Source organism: Neofelis nebulosa, chromosome 17 (genome assembly GCF_028018385.1).
Source record: "Neofelis nebulosa isolate mNeoNeb1 chromosome 17, mNeoNeb1.pri, whole genome shotgun sequence".
Lineage (NCBI taxonomy): Eukaryota > Metazoa > Chordata > Mammalia > Carnivora > Felidae > Neofelis > Neofelis nebulosa.
In genome coordinates this window covers 3,626,707-3,652,233 of record NC_080798.1, presented here as the reverse complement: position 1 = coordinate 3,652,233, position 25,527 = coordinate 3,626,707, and the positions used below count along the sequence as shown (strand labels likewise).

Sequence of the window (25,527 nt, the reverse complement as noted above, 5' to 3'; positions counted from 1 at the left end):
ACTCCCTCCGGACTCATAAAGCTCTTTGCTCCTCATCCAATGATTCCTGGGGTATTTTCCAGAAATACCTGTAGTTGGACTGAGCACAGGGTTGTCTGAAGTGACAGCCTGGTGCTGTGCTGTTACACTGGTTCACGGAATAACCATTTTTTAGAAAGCTGCTTCCCACGGCATTTGCCCATTTCTTCGGTGTAAACACGCCCTTCATGGCCAACATCAAGATGTCATGTGAATGCACTGTGTGCCCAGCATGGACACAGTCGTCTTTCACAGGTGAGTGTGATCCAGCTGTGGGACACCTCACTGGTAACCCCAGCATGTACGTATGCTTCCTTCTATTTGTAAGATCCTTGGATTTACCACCTCAGTGTAATGCCACAGTTTCAGTGAATTGTAATCTCCATTCCTAGTACATTCACATGAGAGGCAAGAGAACACAATGGCAAAATCGATTGTTGGAGAAAATACCGTGTACTTAGAATTCCAATACATTACTGGTAGGAGTATAAATTGTTCCATTCAATTTGGGGAGCAGATCAGATTCACCTGGTCAAAGGAAGAGACTCAGCTCTGTCCCACAACTCTATGCCCTAGAGGAAACCATGTGCATATGCATGCTGATATATGCATGAGAATATTGACAAGGGTGTCATTTAGTGTAGATAAAACCATACAAACAAATCAAATTTTCAAACACCACATTAAATAAATGAAAGAAAACATCAAGAAGCCTGTATGTAGGATTATTCCATCACATACTTAATGTCAAGAAGAGACCACAGTTATTATTTAAGCAGGCATGACTAACTTCAGCCCTATAAAGAATGGAAGGAAAAGCTTCCTATGCAATCCATTATGGTGGTAACCATATAAATGCCTGAGGTTCATATAGGTCTGTCCTTAAGAGTCTGCCTGTTCCACCTCACTACCTCCCCCTCTGACCTATCCAAGCACTTTCCTGAGCAGCTGGCTCAGCTGGACCATCACTCCCAGCTCATTTGTGGACTGTCTTTCCCTCAGTCTCAGTAATTTTAGGGCAGGCAGCTGTGTTCAGGGATGCTGGCATATAGGGACAGGGTCTCTGCACTCCATTCCCAGCAGAAACTTACTGGAGGCTTGACCTTGAAAACAGAGGCAGATTCCCTCAGCCTTAGTGTTGTCATGAAAAGTGGAAATGATATTTTGGTGGTGGAGAGTTTCTGACACAAGGAAATCTCCAATGACAGGCTTTTGAAATAATTTATGCTCCACAGACAGTAGTCCTTCCTTTATTGACCTTCCTTGTGGAGAAGAGAAAAAAATTAGGGCCCCTTGAAGAGAGGCTCCCATTCCTTCCTGGGCTTTCCTTGCAGCAGGGTCCCAGATGTGCTGGTCCCTTTCTATGGCAGTGATCATGTGACCCTCCACACCTATGGAAAGAGCGATGCTCTGAGCTCCAGAATAACCAGGTTCTCTAAGGTCCCAGAACAAGACAGTAGACCCCAATCAATAACTGTGGGCATTGCAAATGCCGTGAACAAAACAGCTCTGGGAGACTGTAGAGTCCACTTAGGAAGTTTTAGCGACACAGCAGAACAGAAAGACTGAGAATAGTCTTACAAGAAAGGAAGGACAATATCGTCATCAAATTTAGTTGCTTTGATTCAGTGAGCCACAATAGTTGGAAACGAGGATTATCAGAAAATTTTTGGATGATATCTATGTTTCTGAAAAAGGAATAGTTCAGCAGGCTGATGAACAATATCTAAGTTGTCCAGCTACAGAAACAGCAAGATACCAGATTATTTTTCAGATTTGTTGTGATATTTTAAAGATTTAATAAAAGCTGTACTGATGAGAGGAAAAAAAGAAAATAATTTCATTTACAATGACATAAAAATAATAAAATAGTTGGGAATAAATTTAACCCAAAAGGTGAAAGAGCTGTACTCTGGAAACTGTGAGACTTTGATGAAAAAAAATGAAGATGAAAACACATGGAAAGATATCCCATGTTCATGGACTGGAAGAATATTATTGTTCAGATACCTATATCACCCATATTACCCAGATGTCCATGTTAGCCAGATGTCTATAATAATGAGAATGGATAAATACATGTTGATATATTTATGCAAGAAATCTTATATTGCAATCCAATGAAATAGAGCTAAAAAAATCATTATGTGTATATCATAGCAATATAAACTGAAGTACAAAAAAGATAGATGCGAAGCTGGTAATTTAAAAAATTTGAAAGAATTATGTATTTGGGTGCATATATGTATGTATGTGTGTGAAAATATATATGTTTACATTTATTACAATTACATATTTTACAAAGAGAGATAAGTGCCTTAAAACCATATTCACAATTACATATTTTACAAGGAGAGGTGAGTGCCTTAAAACTGTATTTCCAACAAATATCAAGATATGAAGTTAAAGGAGGAGATGGGATAAGAGAAAATATGTAGATGGATTAGGTTATGTGGTCATTGCAACCTTCTTGTTTTAAGTTGGAGAGTATTGCTGTTTTGGGTTTTTGATCATAAAGTGTTTTAGGGTGAGTTTTTTGACATTCTTAATTGGCTATTAGAAAGTGAATTTCCTATAGCATCATGTTAATGGATATTTATATATTTATATAAAATTTACAGAGAGATACAGATAGATGAATCTCTGAGTTTGGATTTCTGGGTCATAAGATGAATTTCAGATAAAACCATAAGATCCAGAATTTACATGCATTATTCTTTGCTAATAAAGTGAAACTCTATGACTCTAAATAACTGCATATTCCTTCTACAGGGAAATTAAATAATTTTTGACAAGTATTAGCTCAATACTAAAAATATCAGCTTAGAGCATCATTTTGATTTATACAGTGTAATTCTTTTTTTTAATTTTTTAAATTTTAATGTTTATTTATTTTTGGGACAGAGAGACAGACAGAGTGCAAGCAGGGGAGGGACAGACAGAGGGAGACACAGAATCTGAAGCAGGTTCCAGGCTCTGAGCTGTCAGCACAGAGCCCGACGCGGAGCTAGAACTCACGAACTGTGAGATCATAACCTGAGCTAAAGTCGGACACTTAACCGACTGAGCCATCCAGGGGCCCTAATTCTTTTTATGATAGTATCTACTACAAATGTTGCATATTACATATGAAAGTTTTGCAGCTTAGATTAAAAAAAAAACTATCATTTCATCATTCTGAGTATGAGGGATTGTGTCTGTGTTTCAAGTCTGACCACAGTAAATGATGCGACACAACAGCTCTGAACAATTTCCAGGAAGCCTGGCTTTACCCTAAGCTGAACCACCCACCCCATCCCACCCTCCCACCCTGTACCACCCATAGGCAAAGCAAAAAGAGCCTGTATGCATCACCTTCCCTTATTGCAGTCAACTTATAAACATGAGCTGGGCCCCATTTCATGGCATCCTGTGTACTTCTCAGCTTTGCTGGGTCACCACTCAGCAGAAGCAGCGCCATACCACCCATAGTCATCAGCCTGGCATGTCTTGGTGAGTCCAGGAAGGGGATGAAGGGAGGGGACACTATGGTGGAAATATTGGCCTGGAAGGCTGGGCATCCCCACAGCAGACTGCTCCCTTGGAGGCAAGGTGGACCTTGATGGTAAGGCTTAGGCCAGGCAGGGGAAAGAGTGGGAGGCCAAGTCTTCTATGGAGATGGACCACCTATCATGAGTCTTTCTTTCCAGAGTTCTTCATCCAAAGGATCTGGACACAAGTGGGTGAGTCTTTCCCTCCAAAACTTGGGTTGCCATGCACTCAGGATAAGAGTATCCCTATAACAGGAGGGCAGATGGCACAGGAGGCTGGGTGATGGGTTGACTGCAGGAGGCCTTATGGGAGAATCTCTTGTGAAATAGAAAGTGGGGGCCCAGGGAAACCTTAGTCTTTTTTTTTTTAATTTTTTTTTTAACGTTTTTATTTTTGAGACAGAGAGAGACTGAGCATGAACGGGGGAGGGGCAGAGAGAGAGGGAGACACAGAATCGGAAGCAGGCTCCAGGCTCTGAGCCGTCTGCCCAGAGCCCGACGCGGGGCTCGAACTCACGGACCGCGAGATCGTGACCTGAGCCGAAGTCGGACGCTTAACCGACTGAGCCACCCAGGCGCCCCGGGAAACCTTAGTCTTAGTTCTGGTCCAGAGACCCTTCCTAGACTCTCTTCTCCTTGGCTGAGCCATGCTCTAAAGCCATCTGGAAGACACTGCTGCTCAGAGCTGAGATGTCTGGGAGAAGCCATCTGTAGAGCAGGGGATGCAAAAGGTGCCAGGAACAACAGAATGACTGAGGACAAGACAGCCACTAAAGCTCCTCAGCACGCCCATGAGAGTAGGAGCCCCATGCTGCTGCTGACATTGTTCCATGGCAGAGGTACAAAATCCACATGCCAGAACCCCTGGAATTCCAGCATGTTCTGACATGGCTCTGTCGTGTAACATGCCTCATGTGTTCACTGACGTGGCATTCACATAGGTCATTACTCTCCTCTTCAGTGTCTACTTTGTCTTCTTTTACGTAACAAACTTCACACTATCAACACCTACTAAGAGCCCACTATTCAGTGCTCACTCAGAATTCTCGGTCAACAGGTTACTTGTAAGAGATGCCGTGTCACTGTGGTGTGGGGAGTCTTTGTGTGGCATGGGCACCCTTGGATTGGAAAGGAGACTTAGAGACATGGAAGGAGGGGGAGCCTCTGAGCTTAGGGAGAGAAGACCAATGCTGTGCTTCCTTCTCCCCCAGGTGGTCCTCCTGTGCTGTGCTCCTCCCTGTCTGCCTGGCCAAGCCCAGTGGTTCCTCAAGGACAATGTGTGACTCTTCAGTGCCACTCTCATTGCAGGTTTGGCATGTTCAGACTGTACAAGGTCACTGGTGCCCTCATTCCTGAACTCCACAGCATAATGTTGCAGGACAGCTTCCTCGCTGGCCCTGTAATCCCAGCACATGCAGGAACTTACAGATGTTGTGGATCCTACCTTGGCTCCTCCTCTGTGTGGTCACCACCCAGTGACCCCCTGTTGATTGTGGTCACAGGTCAGAGAGTGCTTCTCTAGAGGAACTATTTCCTGACCTGATCTTCCTAATCTCAGAGTTTCCTGGTGGGAGTGTCAGTCAGGTCCAATTATAACAATAGGAGATGCTCCAAGGGCATTTAATGTATGTGGGCAGAATAATGGCCCCCAATGATGTCTACACCATAATACTCCAAATCTATGAATAGTCCAAGGCCAATTAAGGTTGAATATGGAATGAAGGTCATTAAGCAGATGACCTGGAGATGGAGAGATTATCCTGGATTATCCAGGCGGACTTACTGTAATTATAAGCGTAGAAGGAAGCAGGAGAATGAGCTTCAGAGTCATGCAGCATGAAAAAGACTCCACCAGCCATTGCTAGCTCTGATGTTGGAGGAAGGGGTCATAAGACAAGGAATACAGGCAGCTCCTAGGAGCTGGAAAAGACACAGGAGCAGATTCTCCCCTTGAGCCTTCAGAAGGAAACAGTCCTGTCCACGCTGTCCTTGATCCCAACCCATAAGACCCATGTTGGACTTCTGACATCCAGAACTATAAGACAACAGATTGGTGCTCTTTTGAGCCATTATGTTTGTAGCAATTTATTACAGCAACAACAGGTAACCAATAAAGATACCTAGGTGAGGAACAAATTAGGAAGCCAAACAGGGAAAGTGAAGCTACTCCCAGCGAAGGTAAGGGTAGGATGTTGATGCCACCACTAGACTGCAGTGACATAATGGGGGGGGGGTGCTCCCAAAGCCAGACTCAGGGGTGCCCTGTGGAAGCTGGGGCCTTGGAGAAGTCACAGACATGGCAGAAGATGTGCCCATCCCCACTAGGCACAGGCTTGGTAGGCACTGGGAGTTACTGTGGTACCTGCTTTACTGCTTAATTCCTGTCTCCTACCAGGGATTCCAACTCGTCAAACAGAGCAGGAACTGGTCTGATAAAAGAGTCTGGAAATGCAGCCTGCAGTGTCATTCTCCCACCCCCACCATACAAAGCAGAAAAGGGGTCTGTGGGAAACAGGTGCAACAGTTAATGTGTCAAGGATGAGAACAGTGGTAATGGAATCTGGTGCTGTTTCTTCTGATGGAGAAGCAGAGCAAAGGAGGGGCAGAGACAGAGGGGGACATGCAGACAGAAAAAGACACAGAGACACAAAGAAGGAGGCGAAAGACAGACACAGGGGCACCCTCACTCATTTAGGGTCCCAGGGAATGGGGTGAGGCAGGGTCGCTCTTTGTAAACTTACAATGTCCATGTTCTTAGGAGTCTACAGAAAACCTTCCATCTCAGCTCAGCCAGGTCCCCTGGTGAAATCAGAAGGGAACATGACCTTGCATTGTCGCTCAGAGATCCAGTTTGAAGGCTTCGTTCTTCACAGTGAGGAGCTATCCAAGGCCCCTTGGCACCTTCCCGGGCAGCCCCATCGTGAGGGTTCCCATGCTAACTTCATCATGGGTCCTGTGACAGCTGCCCATGCAGGGACCTACAGGTGCTTCGGTTTTCTGAATCACTCCTTCTATGAGTGGTCTACCCCAGCGACCTCCTGGACATCATGATCACAGGTGAGAATGTCCTGCTTCCATCCTCTTTGGGATACAGACAGGGTGTTCTAAGACTTGGAAGCCCTGGGTGGTGATAAGGGACATGCACACAGGTTTTTATGCAGAGAGATAGCCTTGGCAAGAGCTACACCAAGAGAGACAATGACAGAAGGGTGACAGTACAAACCATTAGTTATAACATAAAGGACAGATAAGGGGCAGAAATAGGGAGTCAGTAGTGGACACAAAGAGTGAAGGAAGGGACACAGATGGGTACATTCACATCAGAGACAGGTGCCCTTCCACTCTGACTTTGTTCAGAAACCTGGGACAGTTTAGAACGTGGTTTCCAGTTAATCTCCACACCCTCTTCTCTACCAGGAGAACCTAAAGACACGCCACGTATATGACCAAGTTTTGAGGCCAGGTTGGCCTTTCTCAGGCTGATTCCCCATGGGCCCTGGGTCCTCTCCTCATGTGGCACCCACAGCTGTGGTATTCCCTCCTACATGACTTCATCCCATGTAGTTGAACCACAATGTGACCCTGGATACTATGGTCCCAGGTGGAGGAGACAGTCACTAGCTCCTATATGTGGTATGTTTTATGGGTTCCCAAAGCTGTTTCTTGGGCCAATGTTCAAGGTTGCTCGAGATGCTACAGGGTTACTGAGGTCAAAGCCCACAGAAAGATGCAATCAGAGAGAAAGCAGAGTCAATGTACATCAATGGTCATATAAAGTCTTTCGTGTAAAGAGACACAGAAATGCAATGTGTACACATGCACACACACACAGACACACAATGGAGGGGAGACAGAGAGAGACAGACAGATTGATAGACAGACACTGGTTCAGTGACACATAAAACAGGAGAAAGAAAAAGGGATAGAGAAGTAGACATAAAGATGGAGGGGACAGATAAAAGCCCTAAAAGACAGAGACCTGAGCAGGAGCACAAAGATAGAGAAAGACGATAATGTGGGGTAGATAACAGAGATCCCAAAAGAGAACGAGGGATATAGAAGCGGAGAAAGTCACCAAGAGGTAATAGAGACAGACAGGTAGATAGATGATAGATAGATAGATAGATAGATAGATAGATAGATAGATAATGCAGAAAGAGACAAGATAAAATAAGAGACTCATGAAAGAAAAAGACAGATCAAACTGACAGATCCCACAGAGGCAGAGAGAGTAAGCCAACACAAAAAGGGAAAAGATGGAGGAAGGCAAGAACAGGAAATAGAGAGGTGGACACGAGGGGACAAAGTGGACATTAGGCTCTGGGAACAGGAAAGAGAATTCTCAGTCCAGGTGTGAAGTACACTGTGAGCAAGGAAAAGCCTCTCTAACTGAACTGCCTCTGTTTCCTCCACGTCTACATAAGAAACTTTCTCTCTGGGCCCAGCTGGGTGCCGTGCTGAGTTCAGGAGAGAACATGACCCTGTCCTGCTGCTCAGAGAGCAACTTTGACGTGTACCATCTACCCAGGGATGGGCAGCTCCGTGGGCACCAGCTGGCTGAGGGGCAGAGGCACGATGGTGCATCCTGGGCCCACTTCCTTCTGGGTCCCGCAAAACCAGCCCTGGGTGGGACCTACATATGCCATGGCTCTTTCAACTCCTCTCCCTGTGAATGGTCAGGCCCAAGTGACCCACTGTACCTTTCTGTCACAGGTGAGGAAGCACACAACCTGCTCTGTGCCCAGTGATTCAGGATATATCTGAAGGCTATATGTGAAGGGTGTTCTACTGATAATGGGAGGATGCTTAGGAGTTCTGGAGAGAGAGAAACATAGATAAAGAAACAGGGAAGGAGAGACTGAGGACTCACCTCCAGCCTTCTCCTGTGCATCTTGCACAGAGACCCACACTGGGGGGTCTGTGTACAGAGGAAGATGGAAAGGGGTCAAGGCGGGCCCAGGAGGGGGAGAAAAGGGGCTCAGTTTGGAGATATCATAGCTTACATTGGCCCCTCACCACTAATCATTTCCCAGGAGCCCCTCCTGACCTCCCACCCACAGAGAGATCTCCAAGGTGGTACAGGTGACTTTGGGGAAAGATCAAGAAACCTCCTCTTAAGTAGAGAGGCCCCTTTCATCCCCAACCTCTCCTGTTTTCTCTCTGCATCTTGAAGTCTCAGGGATTCAGTCCCCAGGGATTATGGGGAGGGGTCCCAGGAGCTCCCAGGAACTCAGCGTTAGATGGCAATGAGCTTCAGTGGGTAGAATATGGGCAACTCCACATCCCCACCTCTCTCCTGACTTGTCTTCTAGGAAACCTGTCAAGTAGTTGCCTTCCATACAGAGAACCAAACTCCAAAACTGGTAAGTGAAGGATCTCTTTTATCCTTGTTTGTAGACAAAGAGAAGCCTTGGGTTTGAGTGTTGGCTCAGCCACCTTCCAGCTCTGTGATCTTGGGCTCATTACCATGCCTTTCTGATCCCCAGACTCTACAATGGCAGAAGGGGTTGGGGTCAGCATGAGGCCAGTGAGGACTCTTAAACTCTAATTTTCTGCAGCAGAGACCTCCTCCAAAAGAAGAGAGTGAAAATAAACCTGATCCGCTTGCCAGGAATAACGCCATACCTGCTCTTTCCCCATTCCTAAGTAGAGATGAGAATCTGTTGCGACCGGCACAACAAACACCGAGATCAGGGTCCTGAGGGTAGGGGAATGTAAGAAAAAAAGAGAGAAGAGAAAGTTTGGGAACAGGAGGGTCCCCTGGGCTGATGGCCCAAGTGACGGCTTTATTGTTGCTGTACACAATCTTTTATAATATAAGACTCTTATGGATCAGGTCATTCTAAGAATAATCAGGTTTCACATAATCGCTGCCAACCAAAACATTTAGTTCTGTGTTTCTTGTGAATTTTCTAGACGGGTCACAACAAGACCTTGTTGATAAGATTGCTAGCAAAACACAATTCCCATGTTTGTTTCTATCTGACTCGGGGTAGAAAAAGGGAGGTAGCATTACTGCCAACACCTGCAGACCACAGGCTTCAGGAATTAACTTTCTCAGCCTTGACAAGGCTTTCGTATGCCCTTGAAAGTGGGGGAATGGGAGGAGGAACCACCGGGTTGGCTGAGTCAACAGGGAACCGTTGCTCGACCGGGTCTCAGCCTAGCACCGGGGCCCGGCCTCCCACATGAACGGGAGGGGGAACCACCGGGTTGGCTGAGTCAACAGGGAGCCGTTGCTCGACCCGGTCTCAGCCTGGCACCGGGGCCCGGCCCCCCACATGTCCCCCTATTGTTTGTAATTGCAACATGTGCATCCTGGCCTGGTATGTGGTAAAGGCAGTAAGACCCCATCTCCAGAAATAACACAGCAAGACAAGTATAACAGATATTACAGAAACAATTCCAATAAAGATCCAAAAGGAATGCTGAAGAATATTGAATGGATTAAACCCATTAAGTTGGTGCAGTATGGTTTCAGCGAGATCTCCAGGGTCAGGAAAACTGAGTGAGCTACTTGCAACAGCATTTATCTCTTCTTGTAGCTGTGAGAGGTCTAAGCTAGTGTTAGCATCATGCCAAACCCCTTGTAAATGACGACGCACTTGTCCCCATGTCACATTGGTATACTCTAAAGGGGTAACACAGATATGCTTATATGCATCATGACAAATTAAAGAAAGTCTGGTATGCAAAACAGCAAACTGATCACCAAGATACATTAATGCTTCTTGTAGTGCCTCTAATTGGGCTTCCAATTTACGGTCTATTCGTTCTTGAGTGGCAAACACCTTGGATGCATTATAAGCCAATTCATTTACATGGGATGCTGTTTGGGCACTTTCATGTAAGGATATTACAGATACAGTTGCAGAGGCAATTACAGTCACTGCTGCTATAAGTCCAGCAATCAAGAGTCCAAGAAACCGTCTGGTCCTGCGCAGCCGTTTACTGATTTCTAAGGCCAATTGCATCCCATAATTAGGATACCAAGGTCCTGTAACATTTACTGGCAACATCCAATAGGGAGGTTGTAAGACCAGATAAACCTTCATTTCACTTCTAGAGGGCCCATCTATTGGTAGACAATTGGTCAAAAGACAAGCAGGACACGTCAGCCGGTATAACTGATGACCATCTTCTTTCACTGGAGTAATGGTCCCATCTCCAACAATCAGATAGTAGGGTGGAGGAACACAGGCACGCAATTGCAGAACTGGAGAAACATAATATTCTGGAAAACTAAAGCTGTCATTAGTATATATTTTATCAAAGGTAGCATATAACTTCCAAAGATCAGAATGAATTCTTCCTTCAGGGAATTGCAAAATGGTTTGTGGGATAATCTTGTGGTGTACCTGTACCTCATTAGGAGGTGGACCCATATCTCTTAAAGGAGCCACTAAAGGTCTCCTTGTTTCCCTTTGCACTTCCAAAATAGCCATAGGTGTTTCTTGAAGGAATGAATGCCAGACCTTTCGGGAATAATCTGTAATGGTATAGTTAATGCCTTTAGGAGTCATCCTCAATGAAGAGGATTGGGCACATTTACCCCAAGGTGAGTCCCCAGTAAGGCCTTGACCAGCTGAGGGACATATAGGAAGATTCTGAGGGGGATCACGCTGTCCAAAAAACATCCATTCTCCTAATAATTCTCTCTTTTGTCAATAAGCGGCAACGGAGCGGGCCACCCATTCAGAATTATGCTCGCCATTTTGCCACATAGTATAAGTAATAGATCGCCCTACTGGTTTCGTACCCAAACACCCATAAGCAAGTTTGTACGGCGTAGACTCCCTTTGCAGGCAGATGGGTACTCCTGCAGAGAGCGCCGTCCAATTTATAGAGGCCGACACAGTGGGCAAAAACCCTGCGTCTTCCCCTCCCATAAAGGTGAGGTTGGTGTATACTTTGGGTGTGGGGTCTCTCCATGTTACAGGTTGTACTGTAGGAGGACCTACCATGTATGCCCAATAGAGGGCAGACTCCCCGGCTGTAGTGAGAATGCACAGGCATGTCAAGAAGACATGTGTGGCCGTTACCTCTCTACCTGAGGCCATCAGTACATCAGTGGCCTGGGTCACCAGGTTCTTTATCTGTCCCCAGGTGGGTGTACCTGCCTTATGACTCCGCCGTCGTCGCTTTTGGGGGGGTTCCGTCACTGTCAATTTGGCCATTTTTCGGCACAACCGTAATATCTCTGAGGAGCCGAAGCGGGACCCAGCGCGGCGCTTCCTCATCCTGTGGAAAAACACAAGCATACCCTCACCCTTTCCGAAGGACTGGGTCTGGGCCTCGCCAAATGCCTTCCGGCATATCTTTCCATCTTGCCATCAAGAGAGGTTCTTGATTCCTTCCCCAGCGACGCTCTGCGGCAGTCATCCCTGCCTCATTGACATTTAAAAAATTTAAAACATACAACACAAGAGTGAGGTGTACATGTGGGGAATACTTTATCTTTCCCTTTAATGTTTCCCCTCTTTAAGTTTTTGCAAATATTGTTTTAAGGTCAGGTGAGCTCGCTCAACAATGGCTTGTCCTGTGGAATTACAAGCAATGCCAGTTGTACGGTCAATTCGGAGTCGGTGGCAAAATTCTGCAAAAGATTTAGAAGTATAAGCACTACCATTGTCAGTTTTTATTTTATGAGGTTTGCCCATTGCTGCAAAGGCAGAAAATAGGTGATTTTGTACACCAACAAATGCTTCTCCTGAGTGGGTTGAAGCATGTATATAGCCTGAGCAAGTAACTACAGACACATGTATATATTGCAATTTCCCAAAAGGTAAATATTGGGTGACATCCATTTGCCACAAATCACTGGGCCGAAGACCTCAGGGATTAATGGCATAGACTGGCTGTGGGAAGAATTGCGGACAGATGCCGCATTGTTTAACAATTTGGCCGCTTCACGAGATATTTTGAATTCTCGTCGAAGGGTTGCTGCATTCTGATGAAAATTATCATGACTCCTTTCGGCTGTTTCCAAAGGAGTGGTAATGGGCAGAACTTGCAGTAAATGGGTTGCTGCATCGGCTATCCGATTCCCAGCAACTAGGGGACCAGGCAGATCGGTGTGAGCTCGAATGTGGGAAATATAAATTGGACTGTGCGGTAAATTAAGAAGTTTTTGTATAGCATGAAATAGATGATAAAGTTCCTCATCTGCTATCAGTATAAAGGCAGTGGGAAGCTGCAACACGGCTTTGACAATGTATTGACTGTCAGAATAGACATTTATGGATTCCGGGTAAGTTTTTAGGGCTACCTGTACAGCATAAAGCTCGGCCCTTTGGACAGATTTAGTCGTATAATTTAAAGTGATCAAATTTTTATGTTGAGAAGTGACATAATACACTGCAATTTTACCCTCTTTACTAGCATCCACAAAAATGGAAGCAGCATCTTCAATTGGCTGACAAACAATAGGCTTATAGGGCAAAATATCTATAAGACTGAAACCTTGTATTAAAGAATCAGAAGGTAAATGAAATTTAATTTGACCTGTAAAATTAGCCAAGGCAAGTTGCCATTCGATGGACTGAGCAAAAGCAGCGTCCACCAGCTTCTGTGTCAGAAAGGCACATGTAATAAATTCTGGATCATGCCCAAAGAGCTGAACAGCTTGGGATCTTCTTCTAATGATAAGGAGACAAACCATAGATAGCAAAGGATTAATGACATGCAGGGAGTGTAAGGCTAAATGTAGCCATTCAAGTGGACCATGAGATTGCCACAGAATTGCAAAGGGGATGACTTGAGGTTTTAATATTATTAGATACAAAGGCTGAGAAGGGTCAATTCTAGTGACCTGGGCCTGCTGAATGGCCTGTTCTATATGTCTTATAGCTTCTTTAGCTTCTTGAGTGAGACTTCGCGGGGATGCTGGAGAACTATCTCCTTTTAGAATATTAAACAAAGGCAGTAATTGTTCTGTGGTGACCCCTAGTGTATTTCTAATCCAGATTATATCTCCTAATAATTTCTGAAAATCATTTAGAGTAGTCAAATGTCCGGTTCTAATTGATACTTTCTGAGGTCGGACAGTTGATTTGGAGATGAGATACCCTAGGTATTCAAAAGATGCTTCCCTTTGAATTTTCTCAGGGGCAACAATCAAATTATATGCTTTAAGGCATCTTTGAAGAGAAATAAAAGACTCCTGTAATAATCCCTCAGTTTCAGCAGCCAAAAGTAAGTCATCCATATAATGGATACAATATACATGGGGAAAACTCTGTCAAAAGGGGTAATTGTTCTGGCCACAAACTCTTGACATAAAGTCGGACTGTTAGCCATGCCTTGCGGTAAGACCTTCCACTGATACCGCTTAGCAGGTTCCTGTAAGTTAGTGGAAGGCAAGGAGAATGCAAAATGTTCTCCGTCGCCAGGGGTCAACGGAATGGTAAAAAAACAATCTTTTAAGTCCAAAACTGGTAATTGATATTGTAAAGGAATGGCCGATGGGGAAGGGAGGCCGGGTTGCAAAGCCCCCATGGGCTTCATGACAGCATTAATTGCTCTCAAATCTTGCAGCAACCTCCATTTATTTGACTTTTTTTTAATCACAAAGATTGGAGTGTTCCAGGGACTGGTGGAGGGAACTAAATGACCTAATTGCAGTTGTTCCTCTATGAGGTGAGCAGCAGCCTCCCTCTTAACAGTAGGTAAGGGCCACTGGTCAACCCACACTGGAGTGGAAGTCATCCACTGGAGAGGCATAGCGTGGGGAGTTTCCAATGGCCCTAAGAAAAACCCAGGCCAAAATGGTCTCTCTTAGGCTCGGGGACATACGGCTCAGGATTCCCTTGCAACTCCTTCTCTAAGCCTTTCCCCTCAATATAGCCCATTTCCTTCATAAGGTGCATAGCAAGATTAGTCTGCTTTTGAATCAGGACTGCCTTAGTCTCCAGCGTCAAATTCATTGCAGTTAATATGTCCCTGCCCCAGAGATTAAAATCTATATTCAAAACAAAAGGCTGAAAAGTTCCAGTCATACCATCAGGCAGTCTCCGATGTAAATAATCAGAGCTTTGCAACAGAGCAGAGGCATAACCAACACCTTTAATTGGAATATTAGTCCATGTGTAGGCCATGTGACAGGCCAATTTTTTTGAACGATAACTCAGACATCTGCACCTGTATCCACTAGTCCCTCAAAAGGGACTCCTTGGATATGCAATGTAAGCTTGGGCTTTTCTACAGAGATCACTTTAGCCCAATAAAGATCTGTGGAGCCAAACCCCTGATTTCCCCGGTAAGGTTTGACAGCCTTATTATTGAAGGATATCCGGGGTATCAAGATCAATTGTGCTATGGGAGTCTTGGGCTCAAGCACCAAAGTTCCCATAGTTAAGCTGGCCAAAATTTTTATTTCTCCAGTGTAATCTTCATCAATAACTCCAGGATAGATCATCAATCCCTTAAGAGTCCAGCTAGATCTTCCCAATAATAATCCCCAAGTGTTCCTGGGCAGAGGTCCCCATATCCCTGTGGGGATGGCTTTAGGGGGCTGTCCTCCTTCTAGGTAAACAGACTGAGCTGGGGTAAGATCTAGTCCTGCACTCGCGGGGGTACCGCGGTGTAGCTGGCTAATACCTGGGAGGTCTCCAGTGTTGGACACAATGGGTGGGAAGGTGCCTGTGGGAACATTGCCGCAATTGTTTGAGGAGCCTGCGGCTGGCCCCGCTCCCAGTTTCCCTGAAGAGGTTTGCCATTACAATCAGTTTTAGAACGGCATTCATTGACCCAGTGATACCCCCGTCTACATCTGGGACAAATAATTGCCGGCTTATTATTAGTGTTAGGGCCACTTGGCAAACCGGGGGTGGTTGGAATTATTTATTTACTATGACATTGGGCCTTCATATGGCCCTTTTGGCCACATTTGAAACACACTACTCCACCCAACTTCCTTGGATTAATTCTTACGTTTTTACCCTGAAGCTGGGCATGCACCTGTAAGGGGTCCATTCCCCTTAAGGCGGCTGCCAAGGTAATGCCCTAAATATAAGATGGTCCAATCTCAGCACATAGTCTGACATAATCCTCCAAGGTACCCTGATTTTTCCAAGGACGAATGGCTGCCTGACATGAGAATTAGCATTTTCATAAGCCAGTTGTTTTACAATAATGGTACCTGCCTCCCCATCAGTAACGTTACGACTGACTGCAGTCAAAAGGTGCCCAACGAAATCCTGGTACTTCTCATCTGGCCCTTGCCTAATTTTAGACAATTCCTCAGTTCTGCCACCTGTGGAGGGGAGTTTTTTCCAAGCTGTAATGGCACAGGTATTAATTTGATTATACACAATTTCAGGATAATTCAGCTGGAGGCCCACATCATAATATTGTCCTGTACCTGTGAGCATGTTGAAATCCACTGGTATGTTAGTTCTTTTATTATACGTAGCCTGTTTTTCAGCATTCTCTGCAAATTCTGCTTTCCAGAATCTGCTTTCCAGTATCTCCCACACTCAAACAAGCCTGAGCAATGACCTTCCAATCTCCTGGGCATAATGCCTCCCTGCTCAAATTATCAAGCATAGACAGGGTAAAGGGAGCTGTTGGACCATACTGGGCTGTAGAGGATTTCAAATCTTTCAGCAATTTAAAACTTAGGGCGGAGTACACTCTCTGTCCCCCCTGCTGAATAACAGGGTCAGCGTGAAAAGCAGAGGTGTCTTCCCCATGCTGTTGCGCTTGGTACAGAGTCCGCTGCAAAGGGGTAACTCCCATAACGGGGTAAGGTTCAGTGGACTGTTGATTCTGAGTAATAGGGAAAGCCAGCTGAGGTAAGCCTCTATCTTGTGCCTGAAAAGAAGGTCGTTTTAAAGGTACCTTCTGAACCAGAGAGGCCAAGAAGGCAGGCTTCCTCTGGTCTTCCAAATACGGCCCATCATCCCCCTGATCCCCAGAAGGAGAGTCATCATTATTTTCTGGATCTTGCATAGATAACTGTACTAGAAGGGGGAGAGGAGGTAAAGGTGAACGCACCCCTGACTGTCCCGAAAGGGCATTGAAAGTAGTTTCTGGAGGGAGAGGAGCATCTGAAGTCACTAAGGGTTGGGCTACTTCCGAGCTAAGAGAAACTATTTCAATAGAATCCTGCGGATCAAGGACCTCCTTAATACAGGTCCAAGTAGACCACAAAGTCCCTGGAACTGCAGCTCCACGAATCTTCATTTGATTCTTAAGTTCCTGACCAACTCGCTGCCAATCCTTTAAATCAACTGTACCCCCGTCTGGAAACCATGGGCAATAATCATGCACTATGTCAAAAAATTCCCTAAGGGCTGACTGAGAAACCTTAATTCCCTTCTCCTTCATAAGAGCCTGCAAGGCAGTTACAAAATATCTCTGTTCCATAGACTGTTTCTGTCCCATAGTTTTACTCCCGTCGTCTGTGCTGCTGGCACAGTTCCCCTACCTGAATTAGATGCTGCGCGGTCCGCTTTCGCTTTCCTCCTTGTTGTCTCAGGTCCCTGTTCGGGCGCCACTTGTCGCGACCGGCGCGACAAACACCGAGGTCAGGGTCCTGAGGGTAGGGGAATGCAAGAAAAAAGAGAGAGGAGAACGTTTGGGAACAGGAGGGTCCCCTGGGCTGATGGCCCAAGTGACGGCTTTATTGTTGCTGTACACAATCTTTTATAATATAAGACTCTTATGGATCAGGTCATTCTAAGAATAATCAGGTTTCACATAATCGCTGCCAACCAAAACATTTAGTTCTGTGTCTCTTGTGAATTTTCTAGACGGGTCACAACAAGACCTTGTTGATAAGATTGCTAGCAAAACACAATTCCCATGTTTGTTTCTATCTGACTCGGGGTAGAAAAAGGGAGGTAGCATTACTGCCAACACCTGCAGACCACAGGCTTCAGGAATTAACTTTCTCAGCCTTGACAAGGCTTTCGTATGCCCTTGAAAGTGGGGGAATGGGAGGAGGAACCACCGGGTTGGCTGAGTCAACAGGGAACCGTTGCTCGACCGGGTCTCAGCCTGGCACCGGGGCCCGGCCCCCCACAAGAATCATGGGATCTTGGAGGAGAGAAAGGAAGAGAACAGCTGGTGGGGGTAGGTAGTGCTTAGAGAAGTTCCATTTGCCAAGAAATGAGCTCCTGTCTGTCAGGATGCAACACGGATATGCTTAGTAGAGTGAGGGAGAACTCAGAACCCAGTCTCTCACCCATACATGTGATTCCTTCATTTATTTGTTCATGCACTGTTCCAGTGCACATGTATGTCCATGTGCTGGATATGCCATAGGTAGTCATTTCCTATTGGTGCTGTAACAAATTTCCACAAGCTCAGTACATTAAAACAACACAGTTTTTTGGGGTTTTTTTGTGTGTTTTTTTTTTTTAGAAAGAGAGAGAGAGAGGGAGAGAAAGAGTGAGTGAGCATGAACAGGGGAGGGGCAGAGAGAGGGACACAGAGGGACCAAAGCGGGCTCTGCACTGATAGCAGAGACCAATGTGGGGCTTGAACTCACAAACCATGAGATCATGACCTGAGCCCAAATCAAGAGTTGGATGCTTAACAAACTGAGCCACCCAGGTGCCCCAAAACAACACAGTTGATAAAATGATCTCATAGTTCTATAGTTCATAGTTCTGAAATGGGTCTCATGAGGCCGAAACCAAGATGGCAGCAGGCTGCGTGCCTTCTGGAGGCTCTGGGGGACAGTCCACTTCCTTGCCTTTCCAGCTTTTAGAGCCTGTGTTCCTCTGCTCATGGTCCCTTTCCCCCATCTTCAAAGCCAACAATGATTGGTCAAGTCTAACTGACATTGAACCACTTAGACCCCCCCCCTTCCTTCATCACATCTTCTCTATTAAGGACTCTTGTGATTACATTGGGGACATCCAGATAATCTGGGATAACCTCTCAATTTTAAAGCCAGTGGATTAGCAACCTTAATTACATCTGCAACCATAATTCCTCCTTGTCATGTAACATGACATAATTGCAAGTTATGGGAATTAGCACATGGAACTTTTGAGGGATGCATTCTTCTGCCTACTACCAGTAGTAAACAGGATACCTTGGGAATGCATCTTGGGAAGCTGGTATTGGAGCTTAAGTGGAAGGGCAGAGAATGAGAGCATGAATGGATGAATGATCAATTATGAGGAAACTATACATGAAAATTTAAATAAAGTGATAGATAGTGCTTTGTGGATGGTTTAGAGTGAGTGGCAGAGACTCAATTTTGGGCAGTATTAGGTCATGACCTTAATGACAAGAAGCGTTTAATTCTTTGAAGATTGTTGGAAAGATATCCCAGAGCTATCACCCAAGAAGACACTAAGGTGAGAATAATCTTATGCTCAAGGAAGAGTCTAAATGCTGCAGGGGAGGTGGAGAGAATGACAAGATCAATGGAAGGAGACAGAGAGGAACCAGATTGTATAAAGGAGCTGAGTAAGAACAAGGAATGTGTGCTACATGTTCAGTCCCATTGCAAATCGTCTAAGCATCTACTGGGAATCCATATATGATTAATAGTGACTTGGGGCGCCTGGGTGGCGCAGTCGGTTAAGCGTCCGACTTCAGCCAGGTCACGATCTCGCAGTCCGTGAGTTCGAGCCCCGCGTCAGGCTCTGGGCTGATGGCTCGGAGCCTGGAGCCTGTTTCCGATTCTGTGTCTCCCTCTCTCTCTGCCCCTCCCCCGTTCATGCTCTGTCTCTCTCTGTCCCAAAAATAAATAAAAAACGTTGAAAAAAAAATTTAAAAAAAAAATAGTGACTTATATGAAAATGGGTTGTAAGGCGTATAACTGGGAGCCGAAAGACCACAGAAAATGCAATTGCCACCCTCCTGGTGAAATGTGGTGCCAAGTTAGACACCAAATGAATGAAGTAGATAAATACAAGACATGTTCTTGAGGTAGAACCATTTGGAGGAGGTTCTGTTGGATCTGGTTTTTCCTAGTTGCTTGCTCTTGGATTCATTCATTCCTTTGTGCAATTAATTTTCACTGCAACTAAACCTATACTTGTCAGGAGAGAGGAATCATGTGGGGGGAAGTGTGTGCCAATGAGGATGCTTAGTGTAAAAGTATAGTATACCAGAAATACAAAGGCACTTGGCTTCAAATAGTCATTTTTCTACTTCTGTATGATAAGCTCATTTATCTTCTATTTTATCCACAATAAAATGAGGTTAAATCTCCCCGTTTTAGGTTCTCTGTGTGGATGAGGTCAGGACAAAAACGTGAAAGCATTTCACATGCTTCTGCAACAGAGAAAGTGCTGTATACATGATGTAAATTGCCCCCACTCCATTCCACTCACCTCAAACCTCTACCTCACCCCTGCTTCCAGTCATCTGTGAACATATGATAGATCCCTTGGAGGTGAATACCAATACCCTTTTGAGTCAGTTCAAATCTAAGAGATAGGAACAAGCACTATTTAACTAAGAGTGCTTAATTAAGAGTCAACTTTCCTCTTAATTCCCAAAAGGACTGGTTTTGTTGGGTGAATGGACAACAAAATATGTTCAGTAATAGCTGGTAGAGAGGATCAGATGAGCAGTAACCTAATATATGACTCATGAGACCACGCAAAGCAAACACATCGCACTGTGCAGCCCTTGCTCACCCATTTTGTTATCATTTCCTGCCTGTACAACATAAAATAACTTTACTTACTTTTACTTTGGTTTCAACTTTTTCTTTTGTTAAAGAATTTAGTCTTTCTTTTGTTAAAGAACGTTGTTCAATTCAGGGTTGAGGTAGAGATACTGTATGTATTTATCCAACAATCAATAGATGGGAGGCAATCAATAAAGGAGAGCTACTGTGATTTTCTCCTTCTTAGATTCACATCTTCCTGCAGGTAACCCCAGACACTTGCATGTTCTGGCTGGGCCCTTTAGTGGCCATCATCTTCCTCACCATCCTTCTTTTTTTCCTCACTCATCGCTGGTGCCATGCCACAAAGAGTGAGTCTTGGGAAGAAGAGGCCAGTTTCCATCTAAGCAGAGCAGGGAGCTAGGATGAGAGTGCTCAGGTGTGAGTTCTCTGTTTGCAGGCTGATGCCTGGTTCAAGGCAGGAGCCACAGAGGTCAGGTTTTCTAGAGAGAACACCAGTGCCCTCCATCCTTATCAATGGAATGGAAATAGGGAGATATTAATGGGATGGGTCTGTGAACCTTTGGTGAGGTAGAATTTCTTTTTTTTTTTTTAACATTTATTGATCTTTGAGAGACACACACACACACACACACACAGAGAGAGAGAGAGAGAGAGAGAGAGCATGAGCAGGGGAGGGGCAGAGAAAGAGGGAGACATAGAATCTGAAGCAGGCTCCAGGCTCTGAGCTGTCAGCACAGAGCCCAATGCTGGGCTCAAAGTCACGAAATGTGAGACCATGACCTGAGCTGAAGTTGGATGCTCAACTGACTGAGCCACCCAGGCGCCCCTAGAGAGGTAGAATTTCTGACTCTACTTTTTGGTAGTAATTCCAGGCAATACTGCACCTCTCTGGTTCCATCCATGTTGCTGCAAATGGCATGATTTCATTCTTTCTCATTGCCAGGTAGTATTCCATTGTGTATGCTGAGTGAAATAAGTCAGTCAGAGAAGGACAGATATCATATGTTTTCACTCATATGTGGATCTTGAGAAACTTAACAGAAGTCCATGGGGGAAGGGAAGGGGAAAAAATAGTTACAAACAGAGAGAGAGGGAGGCAAACCACAAGAGACTCTTAAATACAGAGAACAAACTGAGGGTGGATGGGGGAGTGGAGGAGAGGAGAAAATGGGTGATGGGCATTGAGGAGGGCACTTGTTGGGATGAACACTGGGTATTTTTTGTAAGCCAATTTGACAATAAATTATATTTAAAAAAATACTGCACCTCTGTGCATGGGTATCTGTATCTATTAAATGAAGACCCAGAAATGCCTTTCCATGTGTTTTTGATGACTTCTATTCCCTACAGATGCTGCTATAATGAACAGAGAGCCTGAGGTGGACATAATGGTGAGTAGGGAGGTAGGTCCTCCTCAGCTCACCCTCTTCAGTGCAGTCTCACTTCCTCCTACTGCCCACAAATGTGTACACACCGTCCTTCCCATTTACCATTATGCAGGATCCTCCAGCAGAAGACGCACAGGAGGTGACATACACAGAGCTGGGTCATTGCATTTTCACACAGCAAAAAACCACCCCCACTTCCCAGGGGCCCGAGGAACACTCGAGTGATGCCAGTGTATACATGGAATTTGTAAGGCCAATCAAGGCTTGAATCCTATGCCTGAGCACACCCAGAAAGACCCCGAGGAGGCTTTAGACCCATGGACGCCATAGCTCTTTCTGAAACCTCGCTTGACAACTCCGTCCTAACAACAAATTATGTCTTCAGATTCATCTCACCCTAAGATGAGATAAAAACCTCAGGACCCCCTAGAAAACATTCGTAGGATTGTTGTCCTTGTTATTCTCATCTCTACCATCTATTCCCTAAGTCCTCTGCCCTGCTCTGTGCTATGGTTGTGTTATGGTAAAGCATAGGAGCTGATCCCTATTGATTTTGACTTTGGCTTCCTTGCTGTCTGGCTCCATTGGACCCTGTCAATAGAGACCTCCCTGTAGTCATGCTGAGTCAATTTCTTACTTAGTGCTATCTTTAACTGCTACCATTTATATAACTCCACCTTAAAGTGAATTATCTACATACTGCCAAAATCAAAAATTATGATATTAAGAATTCTCCAAGACCATTTGCCTGTGACAGGACCAAATATCTTACCCATGAATTAAGACACGATGTATAGTGTGAAGTAATGTGTCCCCAGGCTAAGACTGTAAATAATTTTGTTCTTCATTGTTTACAGGGTAAACAACTGTATTGCTTTCACAGGCTAAAATGTGAAACACACTAGGGGGTCAGAGATGTGTTGTTGTTTTTTTTAATGTTGATGGTCTTTTCTCATTACAGAAGAGACATTCATTCTTTGTATAAAAGTTGGAAAATAGATACAGAAAAAAGAAAAATCACCAATAAATTTATCATCAGATAATCATTTTAAACACTTGTTGCTTTAATTTTGGCTTAAAGTACTCATGTGTGTGGTTCGACAGAATTTTACGCATTTGCACCTTTGCAACCACCACCTGTGCCAAAATGTAGAATATTCTTAACACCCCAGAAAACTTTCTTGGCCCTTTTTGTGGGTAAGTTCTGACTTCCGTTATTATGCTACTATAAACAAATAAACAAAGCTATCATCTATCTACTATTAATCATCTTTCTTCCTAGCTATTACTGAATTTCACCTACATGGAACCATATACTGTGTATTTTTGTGACTGGCACCTTTCGTTCAACATCATATGTTTGATATTTCATCACATCTTTGCATGTGAAAAATTATTTTCCATCCTGTGTAAGAATCCATTGTGTGACTATGTCACAATTATGTATCTAGTTGTGGTGAGTGTCCCAAACTGTGATGCCTTAATTTCTTGCACTCTTATGTCCTTCCAGAACCATCCAGATAGATCTACCCAATCTTACTGGAATCCGGGAAGCCATGCTGGGGCAGGTCCAGGCATCCTCAAGTGAGAGATACTGGAAGCTCTAGTGGCCAGAGAGCACCTGGCTGGTGTCCCCAGCATGGAGTCTGGCTCTCGCCCATCACCTTTGCAGCTAACTCCTTCAGGGCACATTAGGGAGTCCCACGCACCCCATGTCTCAATTTAGTATAGACGATTGCCCCCAAGGCTCAATCAAGGAAATCCAGTAGCAGGATGTGGATCTATCAGGATAATTCTGGAAAAAAACAAAACAGTGCAAGAAATTAAAACATCAGAGTTTGGGAGACTCGGCAATATTTTGGATGCAGAACTAGCATCAAAGTTAACCTTGTTAGAGAACAACAGTGAAAATGACAGTTTCTGTGCAGCAATGACAGGAATTCACATTTTTGAGCACCTCTTCAACAAAATCTGTTTCACATATATTTCTTCAATGAATCTTTCTGTAATATTTATCAGGGCTCCTTGTTATCTGTACTTTGCTAAGTAGGGAAATTCAAAGAGATTAAGTACCTTGTCAAAGGTCACACAACATGGCATGTTTGTTGACCATTATGGGGCCCCAAAAAGAAGACCCCTGAACCCAACCACTGTCTGGTGAAACCACCTCCTGTAAACATATATCATACCTTGGATTTAGGGGATTGGTCCAGGTATGGACTTTAAGACACACTTGGGTTTTGGAACCAGGGGAGACCTTGGGCTTGGCTCAAAAATATTTCCAGGAAGTCAGATATTTTTGTTCAGCACATGTTGCAGGGAAACCAAAGCTATTATTGAGAAAGGAAGTTGTGCAGCTTTCTCTATCAACAGTTTGTAGAGGGACCTGAACAAGGATGAGAGGACCTAACAGACAGACAGCACCCGTGCATGGGTCATTTCTGTGGGGCTCCTGGTTTCTGCACAACAGAGGTGTACAATAGCCAAGGAAGGAAAGTAAGTGTATTAGGTCCTACTGAGGTCTACAAGGGGAGGCATGGGGGAGTTACCTGGAACTCCCCAGAGACTGGGGCATGGACCCATAGCAATCACATGGACAACTGAGGTTTTCCACAACCTCAGTTTGAACACAAGGTTTCAGCTTGGATGCTAGGGTTAAGGCAAGAATTTGGAAAAGAGTTTAAGTCTCCATGTGACTTCTCTTACAGTGTTATGAATGAATATGAGAAGGCGAATCCTTCTCTCAGACCACAATGTCCTCTTTCTCAGTAGAGAAGTAAGAGGCTCCTTCCAGGGCACCTGGGAGGCAAAAAAAAAAAAAAAAAAAAGGTGTTTAGGGATAAGTTTGATTCTGAGAACAAGTTGGCTGTTGAGATCCCAGGGAAGAGAAGATTAAAGAAAGGTTTTGGGCATTTGTGCCTAGAAAGATGTTCTAGAGACCTTCCCACTGGAATGATCTAGGTTCTGTGACCCTAAATGGGGTCTACATTCTGTAGAGCCTGAATTCCTCAAGGAAAGGATGCTGTGGAATGCATGAAGTTCAGTAATGTCCCAAAGCAAGTTCTGGTTCCTCAGCCTATACATGCCAGCAGACAACACAGGACACTTGTTCTCAGCTAGGGCAACATGGCTGTGTCCACACATGGACCATTATAATAGTGTCTGGAGACATTTTTAGTTATCACGACTGTGGAGGGGGTTCTACTGGCATCTAGTGGACAGAAACCAGGGGTGCTTGCCAACATCCTGCAATGCCCAGGATGGTGCTCCCTGCCCCCCACCCCCGCACACACAGCAGAGAATCACTATCTAACCCTGTCAATAATGCTAAAGTTGAAAAAAAAAACCCAAAACCTTGTCTAGGATGCAATGCTGGTCACCATTTCCAAAAACTAGCTGAAAAATGTGCCATGAACCCCTGGAAAATGTGTTATACCCTGAGATAAACTCATTTTTTACAGCGACAAAGCCATGTTTTATTAGACAGTGACTCTGTGTGTGTGTGTGTGTGTGTGTGTGTATAGTAACATTTCCATGTACCCTCTGATATACAATATCAAATATTTCACATATCAGAATATACTAAGAAAAGTAGGTTTTGCCACTTCTCAAAACATATCCCTCATCTCTTTTCAGTTCCGCATTTCCCTCAAGAGTAAGTTCTATTGCAGAGGGCACCTGTTGGGGTGAACACTGGGTGTTGTATGGAAACCAATTTGACAGTAAATTTCATATTAAAAAATAAAATAATTTTTTAAGAAAGAGTAAGTTCTGACTTCTGTCGCTATGTTACTAGAGACAAATAAGCAAATTCACCATCTGTCTATCACTAGAATATAACGTGTTTGTCATGTTCATTTTGTCCCAGGATGAAGTGACCAAGTAACCCTAGCATCTCCCCTGAAGGGTCCAAAACATGCTTCAGAGATGGATATTTTTTGGAGGTTTAGCATTTAGATTTTGCTTTGTGCTTTCTTAGGTGCAGTGT

The 25,527-nt window shown here is 44.6% G+C and overlaps 2 protein-coding genes across 2 annotated transcripts; one reads left to right on the top strand and one right to left on the bottom strand.

Annotated features, from left to right (window-relative positions):
• The first annotated feature begins 73 nt into the window (after positions 1-73).
• Positions 74-25,307, top strand: KIR3DL3 (killer cell immunoglobulin like receptor, three Ig domains and long cytoplasmic tail 3). Its single transcript, XM_058708102.1, is given in 12 exon segments — positions 74-273; positions 3,388-3,510; positions 3,708-3,740; positions 4,760-5,050; positions 6,307-6,570; positions 6,573-6,605; positions 7,962-8,261; positions 8,861-8,911; positions 20,393-20,421; positions 20,423-20,498; positions 21,502-21,554; positions 21,652-25,307. Coding segments are annotated over 11 exon segments (1,377 nt in total). The 5' UTR covers positions 74-273; positions 3,388-3,419; the 3' UTR covers positions 21,808-25,307.
• LOC131499774 (endogenous retrovirus group K member 7 Env polyprotein-like) lies at positions 9,250-17,714 on the bottom strand. Its single transcript, XM_058708100.1, has 2 exons — positions 16,978-17,714; positions 9,250-11,789 (listed from the first exon to the last, which is right to left on the bottom strand). Exon 2 carries the CDS (start codon positions 11,183-11,185, stop codon positions 9,800-9,802), a length of 1,386 nt encoding a protein of 461 aa, XP_058564083.1. The 5' UTR covers positions 11,186-11,789; positions 16,978-17,714; the 3' UTR covers positions 9,250-9,799.
• Positions 25,308-25,527: the final 220 nt, after the last annotated feature.

Excerpts from the sequence above, each read along its gene's own strand:
- LOC131499774 (XM_058708100.1), bottom strand. The coding sequence starts at position 11,185 with ATGTTTTTTGGACAGCGTGATCCCCCTCAGAATCTTCCTATATGTCCC.